This window comes from Cnephaeus nilssonii, assembly GCF_951640355.1.
Source record: "Cnephaeus nilssonii genome assembly, chromosome: 14".
In the NCBI taxonomy this organism is placed as follows: domain Eukaryota; kingdom Metazoa; phylum Chordata; class Mammalia; order Chiroptera; family Vespertilionidae; genus Cnephaeus; species Cnephaeus nilssonii.
In genome coordinates this window covers 74398949-74418061 of record NC_137085.1, presented here as the reverse complement: position 1 = coordinate 74418061, position 19113 = coordinate 74398949, and the positions used below count along the sequence as shown (strand labels likewise).

Genomic DNA, 19113 nt, shown 5'->3' with positions numbered 1-19113 from the left:
GCAGAGCAGACTGGGCAGAGGGGGAGACTGGGCTCCGAGTGGAGAAGGGGCTGCAGGGGGCCTTCTGCCCCGAAAACTCGGGGTACAGGACGTGCCCTCAGGCGTCGTGAAGAAGATCTGTCCCCCAAGCCTGGGGCCTGGTCTGATGCAGTGAGTTCTGCTCTGAGCGCACCTTCAGGGCAGGCAGTGGGCTGCCTGGAGCCCTGGAGGCCAAGGCTACAGCTGGTCTGTACCAACTGATGGCGGTGCTGACATCACCGTTCCAAACACCGACATCAGACCACACTAGAGAGGAGGAATCCACACAGAACCTGACGACCCTCCAAAATCAGACTGTGCAGCCCAGGGCCTCCTCCTCCTCCTCGCAGGTTCTTCAGGAAGCCACCGGGATCAGAATACAAATACTTACCACCACTTCTGCTCTGGGTCCATAGTTCTCTGTCCTTCTGATCCTTCCCCGGCCTCCCCGTGTGCCACCTCTGGCTCCGCGCCCCGGACGAGGGAGGTTACCAAAATTAATCTCCAGCTGGGATGTGATGTCATTGGCCGCTTTCCGGAAAACATGGGCATCATCCTCGCAGTCATCCTTTACTATCTGAAACAGTGACAGCATCACACACACAGCTGTCTCCATGGACAGCACTGGGCTCAGGGTCCGAGCGACACGCTGCAAGGGAGCTAAGGCCTGGTGGCCGGAGCGGCCTCCCTGGTGTGGCAGTGCCGCTCTTCCCAGCACAGGGCGCTGCACGTCTCACAGCCACACGTTCTCGTGTTCACAGTCCTAATCCAAACATCTTTTACTTACATTATTCCAAGTGAAACAAAAATTCTACCAGTTTAGCAAGTTAAGATGGAAGATCTGACATGAGTAACAGCAATTAAGATAAATGTTTTATATCTGTATATTTTGCTAAGATTAAAAGTTTTAAATTTCTGCTTTTAATTGTTCACAAATAATACTTTGATAAGGAAATATTCTCCTTCCTTGAAGAGAACTTGATGGAGAAACTCCTTTCGCTGTGGGGTGCTCACTGTACAAATACCAGATGTTAGAAACTGCATGATCTGCAATAAACAATTCTTACTCCGAGTATATGCAATGGTCAAATTACAGACTGGTTACCTGAGGACTGCTACCAATGCTGTGTCAAGAATGCCAGCCGTTTTTTAAGAAATGCTTTGCAAAATTCTTTGAGAAAGCACATTTTATTGTAAGAGGTCAAATAAGTTCTGCCTCTTTTAAAAGAAAACTGTACTAAATAAGTCTCTCCAATTTTGATTTGGCTTCAACTCCTAAAGGATTTTTTTTTTTAAATCTCACTTTTAAATCTACAGAAAATATACCCATGGTCTTGGATGAGACTCTCCAAAGTGCTATAAGGTTAAACGTTCCCACAAATAGTCCAGGAAATAAAATCAAATTTCCCTGAGCACATCAACCCCTCTGGACTAATGTTCACTGCAGGTTTCATGGTTAGCATTCATGTCCCTTCAATGTCTCAGATTAAAATAAAACAGAGGCCGCCCTGGCTGGTGTGGCTCAGTTGGTTGGAGCATCATGCTGTGCACCGAAGGATTAAAAATAATAAAATAAAAAACAGTTAAAATAAAGCATAGGCCTTAAGTATATGGATTCTTAAAGCTAAAACGGTGAGGGAAAACAATTCAGGAGCACTGGCCCTCTGGTGAAAAGGTGCACCAAAAACCAGTAAGAGGGACGATTCCAAACTGGCAGCGGATCAAGAGGAAGCTACACTGACACTCTCCCAGGACCGAGCTGGAATTACAACTAAAATGCAGAAAAACCATCCTGAATAATCAACTGAAGACTGGCTGGTGAGAACCCTGATAACCAAGGGCAGAAATTGGAGACCACGTAGAGACTGGTAGGAAGGGCGGAAGTGCAAAAGGGCTGGCCAGGCTCCCACAGACAGACAGACAGACAGATAGCAGCTGAAGTTCTGGAGAGAGATCTCAGCTGTGGGGGGTTCCCATTGAGAACTCTGAGGTTTAATCCCCAAGCTGGGATCCCCAGCCCAGAGCACTAGAACTAAGAAAGGAGCCCAGATAACATCTGGCTGTGATAAGAAGTAGGGTTGTTGTCTGCCAGCCAGAGATGGCTATTTAGAAATGCAGGCACTCTCTTAAAGGGCCAACACATTTTGAGTGCAGCCACTCACCTTGACTCCAGCAAAGGAAGGGCAGAGTGGACTGGAGCTGTATGAGCAGAAGTCAGGGTTAGACCTCAGAAGATAGACAACCCGATTTCCTGTGCTGAGTCATTCCCTCATACTGCCGAGGACTTCTTTCTCTGGCAGACCATTACCATCCAGGCAGCTTTTGCCTGTAGGGGAAGCAATTGCCCCACCCTGTTGGAAAACCACTCGACCCACCCTGTGGAGTCTATGCCTTGCTAGGGTTAATAGCCTGGGGCTAATCAAGACTGAGTAACAATCAGACTGTAAGCAGAGGCAGACCTCTGGAGGCTTTGAGTCTTTGCCTGATCTCCTCTGGCCCGGGGCTAGGAAAAGCAGACCTTGGTGAACATCTTACTTCTTCCCAAAGGCACCCAGCCGCAGCAGAGGGAACCACAAGCTGTGGATTGCTGACAGCTCCAAACAGGGTGCTCAGGGCCAGTCACACACAGCGTCTGACACTGTCCTGCACTAGAGGTTGGGAGGCGTAGCAGGTCTACCTAATACACAGACACAAACCCAACAGGCAGCCAAAATGGGAGACAAAAACCAAACCCAAACAAAAGGACAAGAGAATTCTCCAGAAGAACAGCTAAGTGAAATGGAGATAAGAAACTTATCAGATACAGAGTTCAGAATAATGATGGCAAAGATGCTCAACAGCATGAGAAAAGATACAGTAACTAAGGAAAAAACAGTCAGAAATGAAGAATGACATAATACTAATAAAGAACAAATTGGAAGGAATACACATCAGATTAGGGGAAGCTGAGGACTGGATCAGTGAATTAGAAGACAGGGTAGAAAAAAATCAATCAGAGAACCAGAAAGAAAAACAATTAAAAATCAGGAGGACAGCTTAAGGGCAGTGTGGGACAACTTGAAACGTAACAATAATTGCATTATAGGAATGCCAGAAAGGGAAGAAAGTGAGCAAGGGATGGAGAACGTGTTTGAAGAAATAATGGCAGAAAACTTCCTTAACCAGGTGAAGGAAAAAGTCACACAAGTTCAGGAAGCACAGAGAGTTCCAAGCAAGAACCCAAATAGCCCCCCCAACACAGACTCTTCATAATTGAAATCCCAAAAAGTTAAATACAAAGAATCTTAAAGGCAGCAAGAGAAAAGCTATTTGTTACCTACAAAGGAGTTACTATAAGGTTGTCAGCTGATTTTTCAGGAGAAACTCTATAGGCCAGAGGGAATGGCATGAAGTATTCAAGGAAATGAAAACCAAGGATCTGAAACCAAGATTACTATATCCAGCCCAGCCAGCATGGCTCAGTGGTTAAGCGTCAACCTATGAACCAGGAGGTCACAGTTTGATTCCCGGTCAGGGCAGATGCCCAGGTTGTAAGCTCGATCCCCAGTGTGGGGCAGGCAGGAGGCAGCCAATCAATTAATCTCTCTCATCAATGATGTTTCTATCTTTCCCTCTCTCCCTTCATCTCTGAAATCAATAAAAATATATACTTTTTTAAAAGATTACTATATCCAGCAAGACTATCATTCAAAATAGATGGTGAAATAAAGAGCTCCCAAGACAAAAAAAGTTAAAGAAGTTTATCACCACCAAACCAACACTGCAGGAAATGCTAAAGGAACTGCTATGAGAGGAAATAGAGAGAAACATAGGCATAAAGAATTAAAATGGCGCTCTGACCGGTATTGCTCAGTGGATAGAGCATTGGCCTTCGGACTGAAGGGTCCCAGGTTCGATTCCAGTCAAGGGCATGTACCTTGGTTGCGGACACATCCCCAGTAGGGGGTGTGCAGGAAGCAGCTGATCAATGTTTCTCTCTCATTGATGTTTCTAACTCTATCCCTCTCCCTTCCTCTCTATAAAAAAATCAATATGTATTTTTTAAAAAGAATTAAAATGTCAATAAATAAGTACCTATCAATAATAGCCTTAAATGTAAATTAATTAAATGCTCCAATCAAAAGACACAGGGTAGCTAAATGGATATGAAAACATGACTCAAATATATACTGTCTAACAAGAAACCCACTTCAGAACAAGAGACTCACAGGATGAGTGTGAAGGGATGGGAAAAAGTTTTCCATACAAATGGAAATACAAAAAAAAAAACAACCAAAAATTGGGATAGCAATACTTATCTCTGACAAAAGAGACTTCAAAATGAAGGCCACCACAAGACAACAAAGGTCACTACATAATACTAAAGGGACTGATCCAACAAGAGGATATAACCCTGCTAAACATATTTGCACCCAATATAGGAGCACCTAAATATATTTAACAAACAAAATTTTCTGAAAGACATTAAGGGAGAGATCAACAGCAATACAGTCATAGTAGGGGTCTTTAACACCCTGCTGACTTCACTGAATAGATCTTCCAGACAAAAAATAAACAAAGAAACAATGATTATAAATGACATACTGAATCAGATGGATTAAACTGACATTTATAGAACATTTCACCAAAAACTGCAGAATATACATTCTTCTTAGTGCACATGGGTCATTCTCAAAGATAGACCACCAGGTTAGGACACAAAACAAGTCTCTACAAGTTCAAGAAGATTGAAATCATATCAACATCTTCTCAGATGACAATGGAATTAAATTAGAAATCAACTATAGTTAAAAACACCCAAAAACGTTCAATCACATGGAGGCTAAATAGCATGTTATTAAACAATGAATGGATTACCAATGAGATCAAGAAAGAAATCAAAAACTTCCTGGAAACAAATGAACACACAACAACCAAAAATCTCTGGGACACAGCAAAAGCAGTCCTGAGAGGGAAATTCATAGCACTACAAGCCTACCTAAAAATAAATTAATTAATTAATTAACTAATTAATTAATTTAATAATAAACTAATCCTACAACTTGAAGAATTAGAGAACAATAAGAAAAGCCCAGAGTAAATAGAAGGAAATAATACAGATTAGAGCAGAAATAGATGACATAGAGACTACAAAAACAATACAAAAGATCAATGAAACCAAGAGCTGGTTCTTTGAAAAGATAAACAAGATTGATGAACCATTTGCCAGGCTCATCAAGAAACAAAGAGAGGAGCCAAATAAATAAAATCAGAAACAAAAGCAGAGAAGTAACAACTGAAACTACAGAAATACAGGATTGCAAGAAAATACCATGAACAACTATTTGCCAACAAGCTGGACAATGAGAATGAAATGGACAAATTCCTAGAAAAATACAATCTCCCAAAACTGAATCAGGAGGAATCAGAAAACCTGAATAGGCCAATAACAACTGAAGAAAGTGAAGCAGTAATCAAAAAACTCTCAGCAAACAAAAGCTCTGGTTCAGATGGCTTCACAGGGGAGTTTTATCAAACATTCAAAGAACACCTATCCTTCTCAAACTATACCAAAAAATCCAAAAGAAAGGAACACTTCCAAGCTCTATGAGTCCAGCATTATCGTAATTCCAAAACTAGATAAAGACACTACAAAGAGACAAAACGGACAGTTCTTGGCGGCTGGTGCAGACGCGGAGACCACGCCATCTTGAGAAACGGAGCTGCCTGAGACTAGGATCCTGGCTTCAGACACAAACCAGGACCCTGCAGCCACTGGGGACAGAGAACTGCTATCACAGTTTCAGACCGACAGACAACAAGAATCCAGACTTCCCGGCAGCAGATTTCCGTGAGTCAAAGAGCCTATCCCCCTCCCCGCAGGCTCACGGATAGCGCCATAGTAACTGATAGACCCTCCCCTCGCCCAAGCTGCAGAGCGGCACGGATGCACTACCCTTTAGGGAATTTGGCGCGCGGGACAGACACAGCTCCGCTTAGGGGAAATCTGACAGCGCGCACAGAGGGCTCCCCTTCGGGGAATTTGGCTTAGGGGACACAGCTCCCCTTCGGGGAATCTTAGAGCACGCACAGAGGGGCTCCCCTTTGGGGAATTTGGCGTGCAGGATGGACTCCGCCCTCATTCGGGGAATCTGGGAGAGTGCACGGAGGCAACTCCCCTTCAGGAATTTGAGAGTGTGCGAAGCCATAGCCGGTTTGGCTCAGTAGAGAGAGCACACACAGGACGCAGCTCCACGTCAGGGAATTTGGCACGCTGGACACAGCTGCCTGGGATCCCTGACTCACAGCGCATTCACACTAAGAGCCAGTGACTCCAATTGTGGTGCATGCACACACAGGGACCCTGATTCTCAACGAGAAACTGCACGAGGCAACAGAGACTCTGACACTCGATTCTTGGTGCAGACATAGGGAAACTCTGACTCCTGGCACATGCTAAGGATCTCATTTTTGGCACATACCAACAGTGTGGTGCAGACAGGGCCCCTGATTCTAAGTGTGCACACGAGACCACATGGAACATCGGAGACACTGACCCTGGCAAGCCTGGTTCCCACCAACCAACGGCAGCCACACGTCCTAGTGTCAGAGCACTTCAGTGAAACTCAGGTGGAGCAAAGTCCCCACAGCACACGGCCCAGGTCCACGCAAACTGAAGCTTGAGCTTTCTGGTGATAGTCAGAATGGGGAGATGAAACAATTCACAGAAGAAGGAAAATGAGGAGTCACCAACAAAGGAAATTAGTGAAACTGAAGCTTGCAACATGACCGAAAAAGAGTTCAGAGTAATGGTCGTGGAATTTATACATCGGATGGATGAGAAAATCAACAACTTATGCAAGAATCAGGAAGAAATGAAAAGTGATATAGCTACAATCAAAAACACCATGGAAAGTTTCAACAGTAGACTACAAGAAGCAGAGGACCGAATTAGTGAGTTAGAAGATCAGGTACAGAAACAAGCTCAATCTGAACAGCAATTGGAGAAAAAAATTAAAAAGCAGGAGGAAAGTCTAAGGTAGCTTTGGGACAACATGAAACGAAGTAACATGCGTATAATAGGGCTGCCAGAAGGACAAGAAGAGCAGCAGGGATTAGAAAATCTATTCGAAGAAATAATGACAGAAAACTTCCCGGATATGGGAAAGATAAAAGTTACACAAGTACAGAGAGTCCCAAGCAGGATCAACCCCAAAAGACCCACACCAAGACATGTCATAATTTCAATGGCAAATATAAATGATAAAGAGAGAATCTTAAAGGCGGCAAGAGAGAGACAGAGAGTTACCTACAAAGGAACACCCATCAGATTGTCAAATGATTACTCAACAGAAACACAACAAGCTAGAAGTGAATGGAAGGAGGTATACAAAGTGTTGCAAAGCAAAGGACTGAATCCAAGAATACTATATCCAGCAAGGCTCTCAATCAAAATTGAAGGGGAAATCATGTGCTTTGAAGACAAAAAAGGCTCAGGGAGTTTATCACCACCAAACCAGCAATGCAAGAAATGCTAAAGGGAATACTGTAAAAAGAAGAAATAAACAGGTAAGAAGGAATACAGACACAAAAATAGATATGACTACAAACAAATACCTTTCAGTAATAACTTTAAATGTAAACGGACTAAATGCTCCAATCAAAAGACATCAAGTGGCTGAATAGGTAAAAAAAACATGACCCATATATATGCTGTCTACAAGAGACCCACCTCAGAACAAGAGACTCACACAGATTGAAAGTGAAGGGATGGAAAAATATATTTCAGGCAAATGGAAATGAAAAAAAAGCTGGGGTAGCAATACTTATAGCTGAAAAAATAGACCTCAAAGTAAATGCCATAACAAGAGATAAGGAAGGCCACTTCATAATACTAAAGGGAGAAATCCAACAAGAAGAAATAATTCTGGTAAACATATATGCACCCAATATAGGAGCACCCAAATACATACAAAAACTCCTGGAGGATATCAAGGGAGAGATTAATAGCAATACAAATACAATCATAGTAGGAGATTTTAATACCCCACTATCACCATTGGACAAATCCTCTAAACAAAAAATCAGCAAAGAAACATCAATCCTAAAGGACTCACTAGACCAGATGGTATTAATTGACATCTTCAGAACATTTCACCCCAAAGCCACAGAATATACATTCTTCTCAAGTGCACATGGGTCATTTTCAAAGATAGACCATATGCTGGGTCACAGGCAAAGTCTCTTCAAATTCAAGAAGATAGAAATTATATCAAGCATCTTCTCAGATCACAGTGGCATAAAACTGGAAATCAACTACAATAAATACAATCCAAAGAAATCAAACACATGGAGACTAAACAGCGTGCTATTAAACAAGGACTGGGTCACCAGAGAGATCAAGGAAGAAATAAAAAACATCATGGCAACAAATGACAATGAAGACACAACAATCCAAAATCTATGGGACATAGCGAAAGCAGTCTTGAGAGGGAAGTTCATAGCTCTACAAGCCTATTGCAAAAAACAATAAACAATGGTAATAAATTACCTAACCCTACAACTCAAAGAGCTAGAAAAAGAGCAGCAAGAAAAGCCCAGTGTAACCAGAAGGAAGGAAATAACAAAGATCAGAGCGGAGATAAACGACATAGAGACCAAAGAAACAATACAAAAGATCAACAAAACCAAGAGCTGGTTCTTTGAAAGGTTAAACAAGATTGATGAACCTCTAGCCAGGCTCACCAAGAAGCAAAGAGAGAGGACCCAAATAAAATCAGAAATCAAAGAGGTGAAATAACAACACACCCCGCTGAGATACAAAGGATTGTTAAAAAATACTACGAACAACTCTATTCCAACAAACTGGACAACCTGGAGGAAATGGACATATTCCTAGAAAAATATAACCTTCCAAAACTCAATCAGGAAGAATCTAAACAGCTCAATAGGCCAGTAACTATGGACGAAATTGAAGCAGTCATCAAAAAGCTTCCGGCAAACAAAAGCCCGGGGCCTGACGGCTTCACAGGAGAGTTTTACCAAACATTCAAGGAAGAACTAAAACCTATCCTCCTCAGACTATTCCAAAAAATTCAAGAGGAAGGAACATTTCCAAGCTCCTTTTATGAAGCCAGCATCACCCTAATACCAAAACCAGATAAAGACAACACAATGAAAGAGAATTACAGGCCAATATCCCTCATGAACATAGATGCCAAAATCCTCAACAAAATTCTAGCAAATCGGCTCCAGCAGTACATCAGAAAGATCATACACCATGACCAAGAAGGATTTATCCCAGGAATGCAAGGATGGTACAATATTCGCAAATCAATAAACGTGATACATCACATAAACAAATTGAGAGATAAAAATCACACAGTCATATCAATTGATGCAGAAAAAGCATTTGACAAAATCCAACACCCTTTTTTGATAAAAACTCTCAACAAGGTGGGAATAGAAGGCTCATACCTCAACATAATAAAAGCGATATATGATAAACCCACAGCAAACATCATACTCAATGGACAAAAACTAAAACATTTCCCCTAAGAACAGGAATAAGACAGGGATGCCCACTCTCACCACTCCTGTTTGACATAGTACTGGAAGTATTAGCCATTGCAATTAGACAAGAAGAAGAAATAAAAGGCATCCAAATTGGAAAAGAACAAGTAAAGCTGTCTTTATTTGCAGACGACATGATATTGTACATAAAAAATCCGAAAGACTCCGTCAAAAAACTCATAGACTTAATAAATGAATTCAGCAATGTAGCAGGATACAAAATTAATGCCAAGAAATCTATGGCCTTTCTATACACCAATAGTGAACTTACAGAAAGAGAGACTAAAAAGGCAATCCCATTTACCATCACACCAAAAAAATTAAGATACCTAGGAATAAACCTAACTAAGGAGGTAAAAGACCTATACGCGGAAAACTACAGGACACTGAAAAAAGAGATAGAGGAAGATGTAAACAGATGGAAGGAACTCATACAACTTAACAAAATGAAGACAAACAATCCAATTTTAAAAAAGGGGGCAAAGGACCTAAACAAACACTTCTCCAAAGTGGAAATACAGATGGCCAAGAGATATATGAAAACATCCTCAAAGTCACTGATCATCAAAGAGATGCAAATTAAAATGACAATGAGGTATCACCTCACCTGTCAGAATGGCTACCATCAACAAATCAACAATGGCAAGTGCTGGCGAGGATGTGGAGAAAAGGGAATGCAGACTGTGCAGCCATTATGGAAAACAGTATGGAGTTTCCTCAAAAAAGTAAATACAGAACTGCCATTTGACCCAGTGATTCCACTTCTAGGAATATACCCTAAGAAAAACAAAACACCAATCAGAAAGAATGTATGTACCCCTATGTTCATAGCAGTACAACTTACAATAGCTAAGATTTGGAAACAGCCCAAGTGCCCATCAGCAGATGAGTGGATAAAAAATCTGTGGTACATTTACACCATGGGGTACTATGCAGCAGTTAAAAAGGTTCTCTTATCCTTTGAGAGAGCATGGAAGGACCTGGAGAGTATCAAGCTAAGTGAAATAAGTCAGTCAGAGAAAGACAAGTATCATGTGATCTCACTCGTATGTGGAATCAAATGACCAAAATAAACTGATGAACAAAACAGGTTCAGGAGAGCAACCAAAGGACTTTTATGCATGCATATGAACATAACCAATGGATACAGACAGTAGGGGGGTAAGGGCATGTGCTGGGGGGTGGGAGTGGCTGGGGAGAGGTCAATGGGGGGAAAAAGGAGACTTATGTAATTCTTTAAACAATAAAGAATTTAAATTTTAAAAAAAATAGATCCAGAGACATAGAAGCATGGAACACTGTTGAATCTCAGAGGGAAGGAGGGGGAGGGTGGATGGGTCAGAAGAGATCAATCAACCAAAGACCTTGTATGTATATATACATAACCCATGGACACAGACAATGGGGTGAAGGACTGGGGTGGGGGGAGGGGCTGGAAGGAGTCAATGGGGGGGGGGGGGAAAAGAACTTGTATGCATATATGCATAACCCATGGACACAGACAAAAGTGTGGTGAAGGCCTGGTGCAGGAGGTGGGTGCAGGCTAGATGGGGTCAATGGGGGGAAAAAGGGTCATCTGTAATACTTTCAACAATAAAGCTTTTAAAAATAATAATATATTTTAAAAACAACAACACAAAACAGTAAGAGGCAAAATAATAAACAGCTGCCTCCTGGTTTGGAAAACAGCTGCATGTTGCAGCAGGGGACAGGTGGCCCTGCCCCAGCAAGGGACAATGTGCAATGGGCTCAGTGAGCTAGAGTTCAGAAGCCAAAGCACGCTGAGGGCCCAGCTCCACTTGCAGAGTAGTGTTGGGTTTGAACTTTGCAAAAATCAGAGCTCCAAGGGAATGAGAGGTATTACCCTAGTGCTTTTGTCTCTTAGGGTGCCCAGAACAAAGGCTTATGTTGCTTTAAGAATAATTTCTGGCTAAAATCTCCAAGGCCATAAGATTAACAAAGATGTGTGCTTTCCTGAGACGAAGCTCAGTGTCTTAGCTCAGCCAGCTGCTTCAAATATTCCAGGAGCCTTCTCTGCGGAGCCGGAGCCGGAGCCGGAGCCGGAGCCGGAGCCGGAGCCGGGAGGAGAATCTGGTGAGAATTACGGAGAGCAGCTTCTATTTTTCCCTAACGTGTCAGCTGCACATGTCACCCTGACAGCACATTTGTTTTAGGCAAGGCTATATTTACAATTCCCCAGAACACAAAGAACAACAAAAGTGGAGAGGAAAAGAACCAACCCAGCTATCTGATGTACTTGTTAAAAAAAGAAAAAATCTCTCAGAGATTTCCACTTGTAGAAAAAGTCACTTGTAGTAGATAGCTCTTACTAGTCAAGGCCCCTAAGAGCCTGGAGTACCCAAACAGGAGGGTGGGAGGGGATTCTGTATCATAAACAACACTTTAATGAAAGTATTCGTTCAAAGCATAAAACTAACCAAAGTGTAAATTAGCTGTAGTGGGTGTGGGTCAGTGGTTAAAGCATCGGCCCAAACACTGAAGGGTCTTGGGTTTGACTCCCAGTCAAGGGCACGTACCTGGGTTGTGCAGGTTCGATACCCGGCTCGTCAGGGTGCAGCCGGGAGGCAATCAATCAATGTGTCTCTCTCACATCAATGTCTCTCTCTCTCTCTCTCTCTCTCTCTCTCTCTCTCTCTCTCTCCCCCTCCCACCATCCCTCCTTCCCTTCCACTCTCTCTTAAAAAAAAAAGTCAATGGAAAAAATATCCTTGGTGAGGATTAATAGGAAAACAAAGTGTAAATGGGAATGAGACAATTCTACATGGTGCAAAATCCCTGAGTTTCAAACAGAAAATAAATGAATAACATCCAGCAGAGAGGATTTGCTCATCACCATCACTGACACAGAGGCTGGTATCAAGATAAGCAGCAGGAGCGAATGGTGCAAATTACAACTGTTCAAATTAGAATGCTTTAGTGTGCCCTTAAGTTCAGTAACTTACACAGAAATGTAATTGAAGACTTTCTGACCACCCAGCCACCGTTGCTCAGTGGTTGAACGTCAACCTATGAACCAGGAAGTCACAGTTTGATTTCCAGTCAGGGCACATGCCGGGGTTGCGGCGGATCCCCAGTGCGGGGCGTGCAAGAGACAGCGGATCAGTGATTCTCTCTGATCAGTGATGTTTCTCTCTCTCTCCTCCTCTCCCTTTCTCTCTGAAATAAATAAAAATATATATTTTTTAAAAAGACTGACCATCCTTGTCAATATATTTTCAAAGCGGAGGCCTCCGATAAAGAGCTGAACATAAGCCAGGAGCAGTAAGGCCTCACAGAGAGGCCCTGTGAGCAGCCCCGACTGCACAGCAGGCTGCCAGGCCCTTCGGCTCCTCGGCTGAGTTTCAGCGGTTACACAAGGGAGCAAAGCTGCCGCAGTAACACAGAAAGGCGTCACAGGGCATAGCACCCCGACCGGTTTCAAATGACCAACCCTCCCAATTAAGTGCCCTAAGAACTAGAGGTGAGAGTAATCTAATCATGTTCATGTTGAAATGGCATCATTCAGAAACATTCTGTACCTCCCTTGATACAAAAATGAAGTGCAATTAACATGTACTATTTGCACAGTCTCAGCAGAGTTCTGGGTGAGCAGAAAATTCACTGTCACTATTACTACTTTGTATTAAGTGTCAACTGGTCAAAATTCAATTAAATACAGTAAAATTAGGCACACATCATCTCGATTACATTAGGTAGAAACTAGAATGCCAACTGCCAATGTTACATTTTCAAAATAGAAGTGGGAAGGCCCATCTCGTTTCCAGTAAGGTATCAGGGAAGATTAGCTCCAGACAGAACGTCATGCTTACATCATCTCTGTATCGGGACTTGTGTATCACCACTGCTTTGGAAGGGACCGTGCACTCAGGTTTCCGGATGTTAAATTCAGGCTTGGGTCTGGTCTGTTCTTGAAGAGTTTTCCACTCATCTAGGGTCATCTCTTGAACTTGAGTTTCTTCTTCTACCTCCAACTCAGGAACTCTGGAAAGTATAATCATAAAGAATAACTTGGGATGGGTCTGAAAAGTCTACTTTCTCAAAGAAAAACTCATAGCCATTCGTTTAACATACTTTCATGATACTGCATCTCAAATCTAAAGAAGGTAAGAAAATCTTTGGGCCAAAAGCTTCCTTGTTTTATTTTCACAACTTTATGCCATCACTGCCAACGGAAGATACTTCCTGTCTGTGCTCAAAGCAGTCTTTGAAGAGCAGGAACATTACCATCCCAATGACAGGCACCTGACCACCAGGACTCCCTTCCCAGATAGCACTGCACATGACATGAGATAATTGTAGAGGAAAGTGGGAGAAGCTACTAAGGTAAAACAAAGGAAACCATGAACATGTTATAAAACAATGGGCCACAAATGCCTACTTTTATAAATATTCTCTTTAAATTCATTTTTTAAAGAAAAAAAAAAGATAAACGTGTAGATCAGAAATCTGGACTTTAAATAAACCCTCACATTTATGATCAACTGATTGTTTTGGACCAGAATGCCAAAGACAAAAGGAAACAGTCTCTTCAAGAAATGGTGCTGGGAAAACTGGGTATCCGCGTGCAAAAGAAAGAAGTTGAATCCCTATCTCACACCAAAATGTAAGAGCTAAAAGTATGAAACTCTAGAAAACATAGGTGTAAACTTTCATAATTTGGATTAGGCAATGGTTTCTTATATATGACACCAAAAGCACAAACAACAAAAGAAAAAGCAAATAAACTGGGCATCACCAAAACTGAAAACTTTTGTGCTGCAAAGGATACCATCAGGAAAGTAAAAAAGACAATGCACAGAATGGTAGAAAACATGTGATAATCATATATCTGATAATGGACTTCTATCTAAGAATACACCAAGGACTCTTACAACTCAGTAAAAAGAAATGATCCAACTTAAAACCAGGCAAGGCTCTGAATAGACATTTTCCCAAAAATAGGTCTGTACATAGGCAATAAGATGCTCAACATCATCAGACATCAGGGAAATGCAAATCAAAACCACAACAACTTTCATCACTCCACCAGCACGGAGATGTTTAGACACAAAAGGCCATTTTAAAAGTGTTGGTGAGCCCTGGCTCAGTTGGTTTGAGCGTTGTCCCAATATGCCAAGGTTGCAGATTCAATCCTCGGTCAGGGCACATACAAGAATCAACCAATAAGGGCAAAAATAAGCGGGACAAGAAATCAATCTCTTTCTTTTTAAAAATCAATCAATAAATAAAGTGTAGGTGAGGATATGGAGAAATTAGAACCTCTTATATTGCTGGTGGAAATATGAAATGGTGTGACCATTTTGGAAAATAGTCCGACAGTTACTCAAAAATTTAAACATAGCGCTACCACCTGACCTAGCAATGTCACTCCTAGGTATGTTAGTATATCCAAGAGCAATAAAAACGTAAGTCCATGTGAAAACTAACAATCGCATAAAAACTCAATAATGCTATTTATAGCATCATCTATACTAATAAAAGCCTATGTGGTCATCACGCCCTCACGCCGTGATGCCCTCACGCCGTAACAATCCATCAAGATAGTGTGATATTACTGTAATATAGATAGACAAACTAAATAGAGTACAGAAATACGCCCACACATTCATGGGCAACTGATTTTCAGCAATGATGCTCAGTGTGCTGGAATGTCTGAATGTGCAAAGAAAAGAGCTTCTATCCATACCACAAACTGTGCACAAAAATCCACTCAAAAGGGATCAAATAAATACATATTACTTTTTTAAAATAATGGGTCAGATACCTAACCATAACACCCAAAATTATAAAATCAATGCATTCAATTCACCCTTCAAGAAGTTCTAAACCAAGAGGTGCACTGAATATACATTGTGGCTGAATGTCAAAAGCGTGAGTGTTGGAGTAAAACTCAGACAAAGCCCAGACAGAGCATCACCATCTTCTAATGCACTTCTTACATACAAGCCTACTGTGAAATTACCAAAAAGTTATCATTGTACAATTAAAATTTTAGTGATCCTTTACATTTGACAAGGCAGTGCAGAAACAAGAATTTCTCAGCAGTCTTCCACTAGAGGGCCCGGCTCCACAGTGCAGCTCCTGCAATTCTAACTAGATGCTCACTGTCCACTGCAGCCAGCAGAAAGGAGAGGAAGATGTGCTGGCTGGCAGAGAAGAGAGGGGAAGATGTGCTAACGGGCTCTGCAAGGTCAGTGCAGACAATGAGATGGTCACCAAATCATTATTTTGTCTTTCAGAGGAACTGTTTAATTGGGAGAATTATTTTGTCTAATATTATCCATGCTGGAGTACTGCAATCAATTACAGAGATTAGAATAATGCTATAATTTACTTTCTATTATCCTGTTTTAAGTTAAACAAGTGACCCGTCGCGAAGTTGCGCAAGACCCAGGACCCCCCCCCCCCCCCCCCCCCCCCCCGCAACGCCATGCGACTGCCCTGAGTCCTGGAGTCCCACCCCGTGTGGCCGGCACGCCAAAGGACAGCGGAGTCCTGGAGTGCCGCCCCGATGCCCCACCTCCAGGCTGTGCGGAGTGGCCGCCGGGCCCCGCCCCTGTGGTGCACACACGGGGCCGCAGAAACCCTGGCAGAAGCCACGCGAAAGGGCCACTGGGACCCCCACCCCCCGTGGGGCCGCAGGAACCCTGGCAGAAGCCACGCGAGAAGGCCGCTGGGACCCCCACCCCCCCGTGGGGCCGCAGAAACCCTGGCAGAAGCCACGCGAGAAGGCCACTGGGACCCCCACCCCCCCCGTGGGGCCGCAGAAACCCTGGCAGAAGCCACGCGAAAAGGCTGCTGGGACCCCCACACCCCGTGGGGCCGCAGGAACCCTGGCAGAAGCCACGCGAAAAGGCTGCTGGGACCCCCACCCCCCCGTGGGGCAGCAGGAACCCTGGCAGAAGCCACGCGAAAAGGCTGCTGGGACCCCCACCCCCCCATGGGGCAGCAGGAATCCTGGCAGAAGCCACGCGAAAAGGCCACTGGGACCCCCACACCCCCGTGGGGCAGCAGGAACCCTGGCAGAAGCCACGCGAAAAGGCCACTGGGACCCCCACACCCCGTGGGGCCGCAGGAACCCTGGCAGAAGCCACGCGAGAAGGCCACTGGGACCCCCACACCCCCGTGGGGCAGCAGGAACCCTGGCAGAAGCCACGCAAAAAGGCCACTGGGACCCCCACACCCCCGTGGGGCAGCAGGAACCCTGGCAGAAGCCACGCGAGAAGGCCACTGGGACCCCCACACCCCCGTGGGGCAGCAGGAACCCTGGCAGAAGCCACGCGGAGCGGCCGCCAGCCCCGCCCCCACTGTGTGCGCCAGCATTTTGTGACTGTGTTATGGCATGAGGGTCAATTTGCATATGACCTCTTTATTATATAGGATTTGTAGAAATGGTTTATTGGCTCAAAAAGGATATATTTTTTTTTCCTAAAAATAACTCATTTTCTCACAAAGGGTGGGAATCTTTTTTCTGCCCAGGGCCATTTGGATATTTATAACATTATTTGCGGGCCATACAAAATTATCAACTTAAAAATTAGCTTGCTTTATGTGGTCAAACATTTAATTAATTCACCCCTAATGCTTGGCAGCAGGGCCAGACCAAGTAATTTCTCAAGCCTTACATGGCCTTAGGACTGGACGTTCCCCACCCGATATGTACACTGCTAACCCATTTCCTTAGTTTCCTCCCTGTCTAAATATTGCTATTAACTGTTCATCTACTTCCTAAATGCATTTCTTAGTTTTGAATGTAAGTTAACAGCTTTCAAAATCATCAGTCATTATAGCATTTTACTCTTGCAATAAGTAACAATAATAATGCCCTAGCCGGTTTGGCTCAGTGAAAAGAACATTGGCCTGTGGACTAAAGAGTCCTGAGTTCAGTTCCGGTCAAGGGCACCTACCTGGGTTGTAGGCTCAATCCCCAGCCCAGGTTGGGGTGCATGGGGGAGGTAACCAATCGATGTGTCTCTCTCACATTGATGTTTCTCTCTCTGTCTCTCCCCTCCTCCCTTCCTTCCACTCTCTCTAAAAATCAATGGAAAAATATCCTCAAGTGAGGATTAACAATAAATAAATAATAATAGCAGGTATTTATTTACACAGCACTATGTGCCAGGTCCTACTCTATGTGACACACATACACATACCCCCAACCAACCCTTATAATAACCCTCTGATGTAGTCCTGTTATTATTCCCATTTTGCAGATAAAGGAAACAGAAATTAAATAACTTGTCCTAACTACTATGTGCAGGAATTTGAACCCAGCACACTGGCGGCTTGAAGTCCATAGACACCCTCTTGGCAGCTGAAGGATAAGTAAAAGGTAAATAGGTGAATGGTTGGCAGGGGCTTGGAGGCACAGAAAAAGGAGGAAACAGCATTGTAGAAGCTCTATGCCAAGTGTGGGGGCAGCAGGAGAAAGGTATTTGGCAACATAAATAAGGGCCACCTGGTGGACCCGGAGAACGCACCGGCACTCTGCAGGGGCCAGACCACACAGGTCAGGACAAGGAACAGAAAGGGCACGAAGCCGCCGTGGTCTTCACAAGGCTGAGGGCATGGAACTCATCGCCAGTGTGAAAGCCACTTTGGCGTGGCAACGGGCTGCTAGAAGGTGAGCATGCAGCGAGGGAGCTACGGTGACAGACCAGCTGACAACAGCTGAGACTGTGACACGTGAAGGTGGTGGATTTAGAGGGTACCAATCATCAGGGCAGAGTGACGGACTGGATTTTGGAGGGAGAGGGACAAGAAGAAGGAAGTCTCAAGGATGACTCCCAGAGTCTGGTTTGTGCACCTGGTTGGATGGCAATGCTGCTCCACAAGATGGACATGAGCTGAGGCCCGAGGAGGGTGGACCTCCACCCTGGACGCGCTGCGGGAGGAGCCCTGGATGTCCAGGGGCAGGTGTCCAGCAGGAAGGCAGACCCACAGGCCTGGAGTCCGTGCCGACGTTGGGAGCCCAGGCATACGCTCTGGAGTCAGTGTATGAACATCAATTCGAGCTGCACAGTGCAGGAGTTCCACACAAAGACGCTAGAGAAAGGGAAGGCTAAGGCAGAGCCCTGAAGACTCATATTTTAAAAGACCAGAGAGACAAGGATGAGTCTGCAAAGGAGCCGAGAGGCAGGAGGAAAGCCAGAGTGCAGGAATCACAGAACCCAATGGCATGGTGCCCTTAAGATCAATAGCCCTGGCCAGGTGGCTCAGCTGGCTGGAGCACTGCCCGCACACAAAACAAGGTCCCAGTCAGGGCACATACCTAGGTTGTGAGTTCGATCCCCAGTCAAGGTGTATATGGAAGGCAACCGATTGTTTTTCTCTCACATCGATGTTTCTTCTCTCTCCCCCCCCCTCCCTCTCTCTCTCTCTCTCTCTCCCCACATCCTTCGGTGAGGATTAAAAAAAAAGGATCAAGCCCTAGCCAGTTTGGCTCAGTGGATAGAATGTCGGCCTGTGGACTGAAAGGTCCTGGGTTTGATTCCAGTCAAGGGCACATGCCCAGGTTGCGGG

General features: G+C 44.0%; 1 protein-coding gene across 1 annotated transcript in view; it reads right to left on the bottom strand.

Moving 5' to 3' along the window:
- HABP4 (hyaluronan binding protein 4) overlaps window positions 1-19113 on the bottom strand; it is a 37268-nt gene that overhangs the window by 1744 nt on the left and 16411 nt on the right. The window contains exons 6-7 of the mRNA XM_079790703.1: window positions 13401-13572; window positions 410-595 (exon numbers count right to left, since the gene is read on the bottom strand). Of these exons, the coding sequence (XP_079646829.1) occupies window positions 410-595; window positions 13401-13572 (358 nt within the window). The remainder of the gene's footprint in view (window positions 1-409; window positions 596-13400; window positions 13573-19113) is intronic.